The sequence below is a fragment of the Neofelis nebulosa genome, chromosome 8, assembly GCF_028018385.1.
Source record: "Neofelis nebulosa isolate mNeoNeb1 chromosome 8, mNeoNeb1.pri, whole genome shotgun sequence".
Lineage (NCBI taxonomy): Eukaryota > Metazoa > Chordata > Mammalia > Carnivora > Felidae > Neofelis > Neofelis nebulosa.
In genome coordinates, this window is record NC_080789.1 from 87148555 (window position 1) to 87161449 (window position 12895).

The 12895-nt window shown below is 36.5% G+C and overlaps 1 protein-coding gene across 7 annotated transcripts in view; it reads left to right on the forward strand.

Annotated features, from left to right (window-relative positions):
- Nucleotides 1-7114, forward strand: part of ABCC9 (ATP binding cassette subfamily C member 9) — a 131069-nt gene extending 123955 nt beyond the window's left edge. For 5 of the 7 annotated variants that reach the window (XM_058743414.1, XM_058743413.1, XM_058743415.1 and 2 more), the window contains 2 exons: nt 1389-1451; nt 6436-7114. In XM_058743414.1, the coding sequence (XP_058599397.1) occupies nt 1389-1451; nt 6436-6573 (201 nt within the window). In that variant the 3' untranslated portion in view covers nt 6574-7114. Of the gene's footprint in view, nt 1-1388; nt 1452-2125; nt 2302-6435 lie in introns of all 7 variants that reach the window. The other 2 variants (XM_058743418.1, XM_058743412.1) reach the window with 1 other exon arrangement.
- Nucleotides 7115-12895: the final 5781 nt, after the last annotated feature.

The window sequence follows — 12895 nt, forward strand, 5'->3', positions numbered from 1 at the left end:
GCAATTTGAAGAAGAAGGATTCACTAGAACTGACAGTGGTCTTCTCAGTGTGATCACAGGAACAAGCCAGAAACTTTAGCTTTTGAAAGAAATTATTTAAAACTGTTAAATACACCCAAGAAGGATCTGTCTAGAAGAATGTGATGGAGTGGAGAAAATGTCACATTAAACCACAAACTGTATGAGCTAGCAATTAATGTTGTTCTTTTACAAGTTAACTTGATATTATACATTTGGCATCAGAAAGGACAAAAATAAAAAACATCCACAAACATACGGTATTCTCTTGCTGCACACTTTAGGTTGGGTAAAAAATATCCAGATATATGAAACAGTTTCATGATTATTAAGAGTCAATTATACATGGAGATGCTAATTTGACATCAGTTCTTTCTAGTAATTCTAATCAATTACAGAAAGGTGTATCTCCTTCTCAAAGTTAACATAATTTGAAGCATATAAAATAGTTTCTAATTAAGCCAATTCACTAAATAAACATAACTACATCAAAATTAGTATTAATTACTAATGACTTATAATATTGGGGATTATCGTAAGTATAATATAGCCTTAAAAGAGATGAGAGAGAAAGGGAGAATGAATTAATGGGCAATAGCCCACCTTAACTGGAAGGAAGTCTTCATATTAAGACTTAGGAGTCTTAGGAATCGGGTTGCCTGGGTGGCTCAGTTGGTTAAGTGTCTGACTCTTGATTTGGGCTCAGGTCATGATCTCATGATTTGTGGGATCGAGCCTCATGAGGCTCTGCACTGACAGCATGGAGCCTGCTTGGGATTCTTTCTCTGCCCTTCCCTGATCGCTCGCTCTCTCCCTCTCTCAAAATAAATAAATAAACTTAAGAAGACTTAGGAATCAAGTTTTCCCCTAGGAGAGAGAGAATCATTACCCAAAACATCTTTCAGGGTATAATGGTAACAGTTTGTAGTGAGGATAAAAATGGTTTTTGCCTAGATGGTTCTTCTTTTATGGGTCAAAATCTGAATTGGGGCACGTATTTTTACTTTCTCCCTTTTCTAACCCAAAGATTAACACCATTTTAGGGTTTTATTAGTTTTGAATACATACTGTTCAGTATAACTCAAGTGAGCATTTCCATGCCCATTTAATTTCATTTTCCCCTTCCAGTTCCCTGGTTAACAAGTCTATCAGTCATTCTGGGTTGATCACTGAGTTTTATTGGCCTTTTGAAGACACATACAGAACCCAGCATAAGCTTGCTGCTGGCACTGCCCCTGTCATACCTTCCTCAGAAGACAAGAGCCGGGAATTCTCAGAAGCCTGGGGGTCTTTGGTCTTAGGGAGGAATAGTATGGCAAGAAAAAGAAGTCCAGAGAAAATTCTGACTTAATTTATTTATTTTTTGACAGGAAAACATTTTGCAGAAAGTGGTAATGACGGCTTTTGCAGACCGCACTGTTGTTACAATAGCTGTAAGTATTGGAGACAGGGTTATTTATTCCTCTTTGGGTTTTGTTCCAAGATTCAATAATCTTAACTTTTGGGCAATTCAAGTATACGCACGTTGAATGATATATTTCTCTGCCAGTGCTTCTGTGTGTGTGAAACACACACACACATACACACAGCTATGCTCTAAAAGTCTTTATATTGTTTTTCCCCAAACTGTCTGTTCTGCCTACCTCCCCTAATGATGTGATATCCTAAATCTAAGGATTCCAGCAGGAATGCCTGTGTTTTTTCACCAGACACAGATGGTAATTCACATGGGGTAATTCTCTTTTTGATAATCTGATCATCTGATGAGCAGTTTCAGAAGCAAAATTCTTCAAAATGACTACCAATTCTGCTACTACTTACACTTAATTTCTGTTTCTATTCATTTAACTGTTTAAACAAGAAAGAAATCAATGAGATACAGCTGAGGCAGATACTTTCTCTGAGCACCAAATTGAAGGATTGCTCACATCTTTGTATTTGTCATAGCTTACTTAATGTAGGCCATAGTTTTCTTCTTCCTGTCTGCAGATGGATGGTTTCTTGCTCGCATTTAGGCTTAATGTTTAACAATAACTTTTTTAAATGAATCACCTGGACATTTTCCGTCTCGCTGACTCTTGTCTTTCCGTTTCTCTTTTCTCTCCAGCACCGTGTCTCTTCTATTTTGGATGCAGGTCTTGTTTTAGTCTTCTCTGAGGGTATTTTAGTGGAGTGTGATAATGTTCCAAACTTGCTCGCCCACAAGAATGGCCTCTTTTCCACTTTGGTGATGACCAACAAGTAGACCGTCATCAGCTCCTCTGCCAACTAGCCCATTCTCTGGTAGTTATCTAGTGGCATCCCCTCAGTCAGGCAGGACTAATGCAGGGATTAAAGGGGATGGGGATATGGTGAAGGAACTGCCTATGGGGTATTCTCATGCAAACCAGCTCAACCTGCTGCCTCAGTTATGTTCAGTATTTAATGAAGCACATGCATAATTTTAAGTACGTATATATGCAGGAGGTAGTATTTACGAAAACCCGAGAATCAGATTTACCTCTGTCCTATGGACCAATTTCACTATTCTTTGAGGATATATTGTAAGTGTCCTTAAAAACACTGTACATGTTCCTTATGTGCCCTGAAGATTGCATTATTTAATTTACAGAATTATTTATGTTTAACCGCTGAGTACTGGGAGCTATGTATGAAGTGCTTGTATGCTTCCATTTTTGTGACTGATACATGGGGAAAGAGCACCTTTTGAAGTGCAGCTTTTCTTAAAGTGGTAGGAAATGACTCCCATCAGGGCCACCTTTTATACACTGGGCCTAGGTAAAGAAAAAGCCACTTTTTTCTCACTTTCCCAATGAACTCTGTCCTGGAGGAGAGTTACCTGATTAAGTCATTCACACTGGAGTGTGAAGGATTTAATGGGTGAGAGAATTAGCTAACTTGAAAAACAGTTCTCTAATATTTTCAAGAATTTTCTCCCTGGAGAAGGTAGGGAGGTATTTGGGGGGATAAAGAACTTCCTGTTGCCCCTAAATGAGCAGGTAAAGGGGTGGGGGAAGCAGACCCTTGTCTACTCAAAAGACTAGTTTTCTGTCTTCTGCATGAAGCGTGGTATTGCTGAGTAGCCCCATTTAGTCCACACCTAGATTACTTGAGCATAATTTGTATGTCTTTAAATTTGTTTTTAATCTTTATTTATTTTTGAGAGAGAGAGAGAGATAGAGTGTGAGCGGGGGCGGGGCAGAGGGAGAGGGAGACACAGAATCCGAAGCAGGCTCCAGGCTCTGAGCTGTCAGCACAGAGCCCAACATGGGGCTGGAACTCACAAAGCGCGATATCATGATCTGAGTCAAAGTCGGACACTCAACCTACTAGCCATCCAGGCACCCCACAGCAAAATTTCTATTTTTAACCAAAAAATTATGTTCTTTTTCTTATCTGCCTACATTCACTGAATACTTTTCATAGACTTCTGTATCTTTCACCCATTCTTCATTTCAAGACCACTAATGTAGTCACTAGGATACCTCCCCATTGGAACACAGAAAGCCATGGGTAGGATGAATTACCGTGGGACCAACTTCTCTTAACAGGCTCTTAACAGAGGGAGAAAACCACCAGCTTGTGACAGAACCCTTGTAGAATGATTCTCAGCTATGTTAACAGTTACTATTCTTTCTTCCCTGCTAAAAGCTGTTCTGTTAATTTTGTTGACTGAAACTGAAAATAGTGAAAGAACTTCAAAAGACAAATGTCTTTGGGTTCTGAAAGTAAGCCTTCATGCATGAAAATAGTGCATGGCATTTATTTATGAAAGTGATTTATTCTTCACTCTTAATTAATTTCTCTAGAGCATTTCAAAAATTGCATCAATGCTATTATAATTGACACCACAGTTTCTCAAGCAAAAAATATTTTTGATTAATTGAATAGACACCACATACATATTTCATTGGCCAAGATTTTTCCATATTTTTATTTTTATTTTTTAAGTAAATGTTATTTTAGTAAAACAAGGCAATGTTTATTATATTCTATTTATGGATTTAAAGGCCAAATTCCTTTTTTAGCATCTATGATATGATGATTGAAGAATAATCTTTTTTGGAGGGAAAATACACAGCAGATATTAAACAATTCATTAAACTTAAGGTTGTTTTTTTTTTCTAAATGCATGGGTATACAAGTGATTCTGATCTTCTCTCAAAAATAAATAAGCAGTATCCTACAAATTTTCGTAATTCCTAAATATATATCATTCAACATTTATTATTGAGAGACAGAAACAGAGCATGAGTGGGGGAGGGGCAGAGAGCAGAGGTGACACAGAATCTGAAGCAGGCTCCAGGCTCTGAGCTGTCAGCACAGAGCCAGACACGTGGCTCAAACGCACAAACTGCGAGATCATGACCTGAGCTGAAGTCAGATGCTAACAGACTAAACCACCCAGGTGCCCCTATATCATTCATTACTAGTCAGTAAATGATAGGTTTGTTATGGATATTGGAAATACTGGTACATGTTCTAAGCTGGCATCTTTATTATACTCCGTATATGTCTTTCTTTTCACCTTTAGCTGTCCACCTATGTCTCTTTGCTTTTCTGAGAGCATAAGCATTGAGACTACTCCATCTACATGGCCCAGGGAAGAAGATAGGCCTTTGTCCCGGGGATGGTTTTAGGTTGGATGCTGGGTTGTAAGGAGAAGGAACTTTGGAAAATTGTGTATCAGATAAACAGATGGTTTTTCTGGGTCCGTCACTCCCATCAGCATTCTGATGTTTTGACCTGCATAGTCCACATCCAGTATGGTAGCCCTGAACCATACGTGGCTATGGAACATTCAAAATGTGAGTAGTCGAAATTAAGAGATACTGTAAGTGTGAAACACACAGGATTTCAAGAACTTAGTACTTACAGAAAAATGTAAAAGATATTATTAATAATTTTTAAATTGATTATATATTGAAATATTTTAAATATATTGGCTAAAATATATCATTAGAATGGATTTCATGGGATGCCTTGCTGGCTCAATCTGTAGAGCATGCAACTCTTGATGTCAAGGTTATGAGTTCAAACCCCACACTGGGTGTAGAGCTTACTTAAAAAAATCAACTGGATTTAATGTAACTTCAAAAAGATCTCACCTGTGTACTTGTGGTTTAAAATGTGGCTTTTAAGAAATTTAAAATTACATGTGTCTCACATTTGTGGTTCACATTATATTTCTATTTCTCCGCACTTATCTTACCAAGAGAAGTGAAAAACCCACAGCACAGACTTTTCCCTTGTAAATTTTAAAAATAAAAAAAAAAAATAATAGTGTCTGACATTTAGTATTTGCTTGTATGTGTCAGACAAGATGCTGATTTTTTTTTTTACATGGATAATCTCATTTGATCCTCACCACCATTCTGTGAGGCAGGTACTATATTATTACCATCATTTTACAGATGTGGAACTTGAGACATACAAAAATTTAGTTTGTTGATCAGGATCGCACAACCAAACACGATGAAACCAAAATACAAGTCCAGTCTAACCTCAAAGTCCATGCTCTTAACCATAACACTAATAATGGTAGGTGAACAATCCTCTAAGGTACCAGATACTCCCTACAAAACAGTTTGATAGCAGGGTGGAAATATCTCATGCTTTGAAGTTAATAAGTCTGGTTTTAATCCTGGTTCTGCTACTTATTATCTATGTGATCTCCTGATTTTGCTTTATCTCTGTGAGCCACAGTGGTCTTGCAAACAAAGCAGAGAGAGATAACACCCACATTTGAGGAATGTTTTGATGATTAACAAGTATGTGTGTGGAGCACTTAATGTATAGCATATGCTCAGTAAGTGATAGTTTTTATTATTATTAGTTACTAATCCCAAAGCTTCTCTCCAAAGGGTACTAGGTGGAAAGAGAGAACAAGTGTGTGGCAGTGATGTCTAAAGACTAAAACATGGCGTGTCTAAAGTCCCGGATAATTCATTCTAATACTGCATGCCAGAATGGATTTCCTCATATTGTGTTCCCAGAATTGAACCACCTTCCAAGGTTCTTCAGATGTGTGTTAGCCCACAAATTAGTTGACTCCACACAAGAGATCGTTTTAGTCTAGACTAAATGATAACCCAACTGGTCCATGATGGTTCTTCTTATCATTTAATTATTTGACAAACAAAATTAGCCTCCTTACACATCCATGACAGTACTGAAACTACTATATTAGCTACACTCAATTTAATACAGCCCATCCCAAACCCAGTTACACTGGCCAGCATTTAAAAGTATGTAAATAATGATATGTTAAATAAGAAAAAGAGGCTGTGTTTTGTGCACCTCCTAGTGCCCCGAGATAAAGAATTGTCCCTGAATAATCGATGAAATATGCATATACCATAGCTTTGCCTGTACCTTGAAATCTGTAACAAATACATGTTTTTTTTTCACTCACAGCATCGGGTTCACACTATTCTGACGGCAGACCTAGTTATTGTGATGAAGCGAGGAAATATTTTAGAATATGACACTCCAGAAAGCCTCTTGGCTAGAGAAGATGGAGTTTTTGCTTCTTTTGTCCGTGCAGACATGTGAAGGGATGTCTTGAAACAATACATGGATTTAAAATAATGCAGTCGTAACCTACTTAATGGATCATCAGCTTGACCTTCATAAAGTGGCTTCTTAAATTTTTACTCTTTCGTAAAGCTTATTTGTTGTGTTGTGGGACTTTGTACTTAGCAACAATGTCACTTTACTGATGACACTTTACTGTATTTCCTATATGGATACTTCCTTTTTGTTTTTCTTTCCTAGACTCTACTGCTTAAATAGGTTCATTACTGATGTTTTTCTAATGATTAAGCCACTTTACCTTTAAGAATAGCAGGTTGCATTAAAACATGTAAGCTACTTTAAGTGGTAAGTCAACAGCTATATTTTCTCATAATTTTAAGTCTGTTAAATAGCTCTCAGGTATAGAGGTTATCATGAGTATTCAGTATTGTTGTACTCTTATTTGTAAGAATATATTTTCCTTTTTGTTGGTGTCTCCAGTTGTTATTGGAAGAGGATTAAAAGGACAGGTTTTCTAATCAGTGAGAAAATAAAACACTCAAATTCATTATCTACTGAATGTGAATGTTCTGTGTTCATTAGTATTAGTAATACTGATGCTTCCTTAACCAGTTTTTTTCCCCTCATCTAAATTGTTTTCTGTTACCAAGAAGTCACCACATTTATAGTAGCTTTGTAAAGCCAAAGCCTTAACTGGAAAGATCATAAAAAGAGTTTGGATATTTGAAAAAGTATACTCAAGCTTCTGTTTTTCCCTGTCTAGTAAGGAGAGAGTTCTTAAGGTATCAGGCATAATGTGTTTTTTCCAGACAAAGTTCAAAGAATAAATAGATTCAATCCTTCAGTGGCAGGCCAGCTAATGCTCTCTGTGATTTAACTCATCATTAGATGTGTTTATGATTTTGAGCCCTAAAATTCCACATTATTCAAGATTCAAATTTATATTTGCCTATATAAGTATGTATATAACAAGTGTCTATTTCAAGATGGAAGAGTATACTTCTTTTTATGCACAGTGGTGTCACACATGTATCCATTTTGCTCTAATTTTAATGTACATGTAAAAAGGAATCAAAATGTTATTTTAATATTACTATGTGTGTTAGGAGTGCATCAAAAATGTATGGAATATTAATGCTGTTTTGCTTAAATATAAATTAACAAATTTTAAAATACCAAATTTATCTGCACTTGTCATGCTAGCAGCCAAAGCATTCTACTATAATTCTGTGCCCACGTTGTATAAATACCATTGATTCTCATATGAGGATCCATATGCATTGTTAGATTTTGAAGAATTATGACTGATGGAAAAAGAGAATTTATGCTTCCTCCATATAGTTCTTGTGTTCCATTTATTATATTATGTACTCACTCTTGGGAAATATGTAATACTTATTTATCCAAAATATATGACTGGGCCTTTACCTGAATATAGAGTCCTGATGTTTACCTAGTGAGTTCCACGAGGACGGACACAATGTCCTATGTTATTTCGCTTGAATTGTCACTCTTTGTTGCATATAAAGAACTTCATTGGGAGAAAAATCCTCTTACTGTTCCCCAAAAGCTAAACAAAATGGAATCAATAACTATTAAATCAATCTTGAAAATATTTTCTAAAATTTCTACCAATCTCCTCCAAGTATTTCTGGCATGGGAATGTTTTACAAGGCTGCATTTACATGACGCTTGTTATCAACTTATAGCTCATTCTCACAGAGAAATGGGGACTTACCCATAAGAGTGATTCCTCACAATATTTGTAAGTTATACTTCTGTACCAGCAATGTCAACAGATCCGCAACTAATTACACTAAACCTAGAATCACGTTTATCATTCTAACACCCGAGTGGTCACTGGTTCCCTCATAACTTTTAGTCACTTAAGTTGAGTGTTTGTTTACAAAACTAAACTGACTGAATAAAGTCAGGGATGATTTTTCAACTGTTTAATCATTTATTATATCACATGTTTGATCTACTGAATATAGAAATGACTCATCTTGAAATAATTCTTTACTAAATAGGTGCATATCTATAAAAGATGAGACTTAACCAAATCAAATTTTACACTCACAAATTTTACATTTAATTAACCAAACTTAATTTTATAAATTTTAATTCCTTAATATTTGATAAAATCAATTAATGCATAAAAATTTATGTGAAAACCAACAAGATAACTAATATCACTGAGAGGTAAAAAAAATTTTCTCTTAAAGGGTTGTGCATCCTCTATTTTTATGCTACTACTCATCATCCATTTAAAAGTCAGCTTAGCTCTAGATTAGATACCAGAAGACTGGTATTTGAGTTCAAGTAACTGATATTTGAGATCTGGGACCATGTCTGTTTTGTCTTTCTGCCCTTTGCATTTAATGGTGTCTAGCTTGCAGTAGACCCTAATAAGTGTAGATTATTGATCCACTGATTATCTTACCACTAGCCATGTGCCTAGTATTATGGATTATTCCCTTCACCTTCTGTGTTATGTTTATTCTACTGTGAAATTATACTGACTTGGTATTATATCATAAATTACTCTTTTTCTTTGCTTGATTAAATAGGGTTATTATTCATTCACTTATAGTATCATTGGGTATCAACCAAGGTGATCAATAGATGTAAATTAACACCAATTGCTGAGATAATACCCTGCTTTGACAATTTTGTTTCACATTTGCCACAGTCATGCACTTCATTAGTTTTATATATAGGTCCTATGTGGAAGTTTCCATTAAGTGAAACAGCTATATGGATAAATTTTATGACATCTCTAATGAAATGGCTAGATGTCTGGACTTTTCCCTAAGGTTTATTGATCAATTTTTATAGCTGTCTTCCAATGTATCTTTTATCACTTATTTTGTACTACATTCTTTGGAGTTCTGTGATTTATAGTACTATGATAAATCCCTATTGATTTATCTAAAGTTAAAGGCAATCTTCTAACCTTAGCATTTTAGCATAAGAAACAGTAGTCAAGAGGATGGATCCTGTAACTTAAGTTTGATTTCTTCTTTAGTAATTACACATCATTCACAATGGTTTTTCTCAAGCACTAGTAAGGATTACCTGGGTCAAACTTTCCAGTGAAAGGGCTTCTGTTCTGGCAAGTGTCTCCAGATGAGATTCATAACTCGGCAAGTTTGGGAATCACTGACCCACCTCACTCATCACTGTAGTTTCCTTTTGTTATGCATAATGTGAAGTCAGAGAATAGTGAAGGTGATTTTCACATGTTTGCTCTCTTTCCTGACATTACCTTACTCCAGATGTCTAAAACAAGCCTCTCAGTGTCATTGAGTGAACCCCTTAGTTCTACCATTGAAACATATAGTTAAATGAACTGAATGTTACCCAAGAAGATGGGTTCTGAATGTATTTTCTTTTGTTTTGTGGTTTAATCAGCAATATGGAATCTAAGGGGAAAATGTCTTCACAAAAATACAAAGCTTCCCCTGCCCACATCTGAGTTAGGTGTTGAATCATTTGTATATTATTCTGATGAATTTGGAATCATATTTCCAAATGTTCACAGTCCATAAATGTGAGGGGTTTGGGTAAGTTTCACTGTCGATACCTCACACTGTGGAATGAAGGTGAGTTATCTGCGATGATTATTCACCTTTCCATCTTCACATTTTTTTCTACAGGTGTTTGTCATCATCACTGATACATAAATGTTGATATATTCATTCTATATATCTACTACATAGGATTTAAATTATTTCTTTTTCTACAGGCAGTAGCAAATTTCCCTTTGCCGTTCACACCATGGTCACCAGTGCCTTCTTCCTAAATTGACAAAAAGTCAAAGGAGTCATACCTGGCTAAATAAGTTAGCTGACTCTAAGGAGAATGCTCTCTGTGAACTTCGTGCCACCAACCATCACAGATCATGTCCAATTATACACTACACACTAATGACAAAGAGCTTTGTTTTCTGACCATTTTTTTTATCACCTACCTAATCTGCCCATTGCATAAAATAAGTAATGTGTTTATATGCAGCAATAGTACAACGCTACTTAATGCCATTCCATTCCTATTTTTCTCTTAGAGCCACATTATGCACTTTTTATACACATTATCAGTTATTGTTAAGTGAAAAACTATTGACCTTTAATATTATCAGAATCAAGTGGATTTAGACCAGCTCTTCCATATCTAGGTATTTGCTCTTTGACCCATAGTAATTGGGGCTTTGTTCCAGCACTAGTTTAAGGAGCAATTAAAAAAAATTAATCTTTCGGACACCCAAAATATTTATCAAGTCTGAATGTAGACATAAATAGAATTCTCAACTGTTTAAATTCTTAAGGTGTACTGTTAACCCTCTTTCAAAGGTTACATCCTATCCTCCAACTCCTCAGTACATGTGCATGCCACCCTCCACATGCACATATATGTTCACATTTTATCTTGCTGTCCTAAAGAAGAATAAAGTTGAATTAACCTTTGCATCACATATTAATACAAATGCATAGATAAGCATACAATGGCTAGCATAAAGAGAAATTCTTTTTTTTTTTTTTTTTTATGTTTATTTTATTTTTGAGACAGAGGGAGACAGAGCACGGATGGGGGAGGGTCAGAGAGAGGGAGACACAGAATCCGAAACAGGTTCCAGGCTCTGAGCGGTCAGCACAGAGCCCGACGCGGGGCTCGAACCCACAGACCGTGAGATCATGACCTGAGCCGAAGTCAGAAGCTCAATTGACTGAGCCACCCAGGCGCCCCAAAGAGAAATTCTTATAATCACAATAATCTATAAGTGTATCTTCTAGCCCTAAGGCCACCTTAGGAGGACATTTCACTTATGGATAGATCATAAAATGTGTTTCCAGTGATATGAAATTCAACTTTTTTTTTCTATTATTTTAAAAAATAACAATGGCAACATATTGTTGGGTTATGTTGAGTGGGCTTTTTTTAGTTCAACAAAGAGATGATAAGGGTTGTCATAAGGGTAATGAACTGAGCAGGGCATCTATGAAAGAAAGGTGGCTATCTCCTTATTAAGGGATGCTACATGAAAACAAACTTTGGTTTTTCATCTTGAGTAATACTGTTATGAATATCTGCTATGTGTTCACCTTTGAGTAAAAAAACTATTATTCAAGGAGATTATTTTTCAGGGTAACACAAAGCTTTACTGTATATTAAGATAGTATAAAATCTTTTTTTTAATTTTTTAATGTTTATTTTTGAGAAAGACAGACAAAGAGACAGAGACAGAGAGTGAGCAGGGGAGGGCCAGAGAGAGAGAGGGAGACCCAGAATCCAAAGCAGGCCCCAGGCTCCTAGGTGTCAGCACAGAGCCCACTGCAGGGTTGGAACCCACAAACTGTGAGATCATGACCTGAGCTGAAGTTAGACGCTTAACCAAGGTGCCCCTAAAAATAGTATAAAATCTTCTGAAATAACTATCTTTATTTTACTTATTTTACAGGTAGGGATCCGAGGTTAAAGTTTAAGTGTATCACCCCCAAATCACTGATCTATCTCCAGAGATGGCACTTCAAGCATCAGGGGATGGGAGTGGGAGACAGGGATGTGTTGAAAACACACTTCTGCATTGGAATCTAAGGAAAGCAGAATTGTCAGATCTCAGAAGTGACGACTAGGCCAGGTCTAATGGCCTGTCTAAAGACAGTCCACTCCCTTAATTCCATCTCTCTGTCTCAAGCTTCTCAGCTTCCTTCTACCCTTCTGTGCATTCTATCCTTCTGTCCACTTCTTTCTCACTTTGCATGTAGCCTTTACCACCCACTCCTATCTCAGATGAAGGCTTCTAGCACCGGGGCTCACAACTATCTCCACTTCTCAGATTGTCAGTTTCAAAGTATCAAGCAAAGAATCTCCTTTGTCCAGCTCATCTTTCTATCTTACACATGACCAGCACACTTTGTACTACTTCACTTTGGGTCAGGGACTGACCTCTGACCTAAAAAGCTTGTAGCCAGGCAGTATATGCCAATTGGAAGTAATATCTTATGCTGAGGAAAATTTAACACGGTCTGGAGAGTGACATGAAAGCAAGAATACAAACCAAAATCACAACCAGTAGTTTCAGAAAAAGAGTGATGATACCAAGCTGGCTACTGATTATTTTCCTTTGGAATAAAAGAAAAAACTGAAGGGAGGGAGACCCATTCTTCTATCACATGAGCAGCAGAGTGAGCTGGTTGACTAAACCCTTTGGACATTCTTTACATGGTCCCACACCCTACCTTTGCTCCAGAGAGAGAGGGAAAGTCCAAAAAAGAATGTAATTTTTTTTTAACCAAGAAAACAAAACAAAATCTCCTGCCATAAGTAATCACCTCCAAAC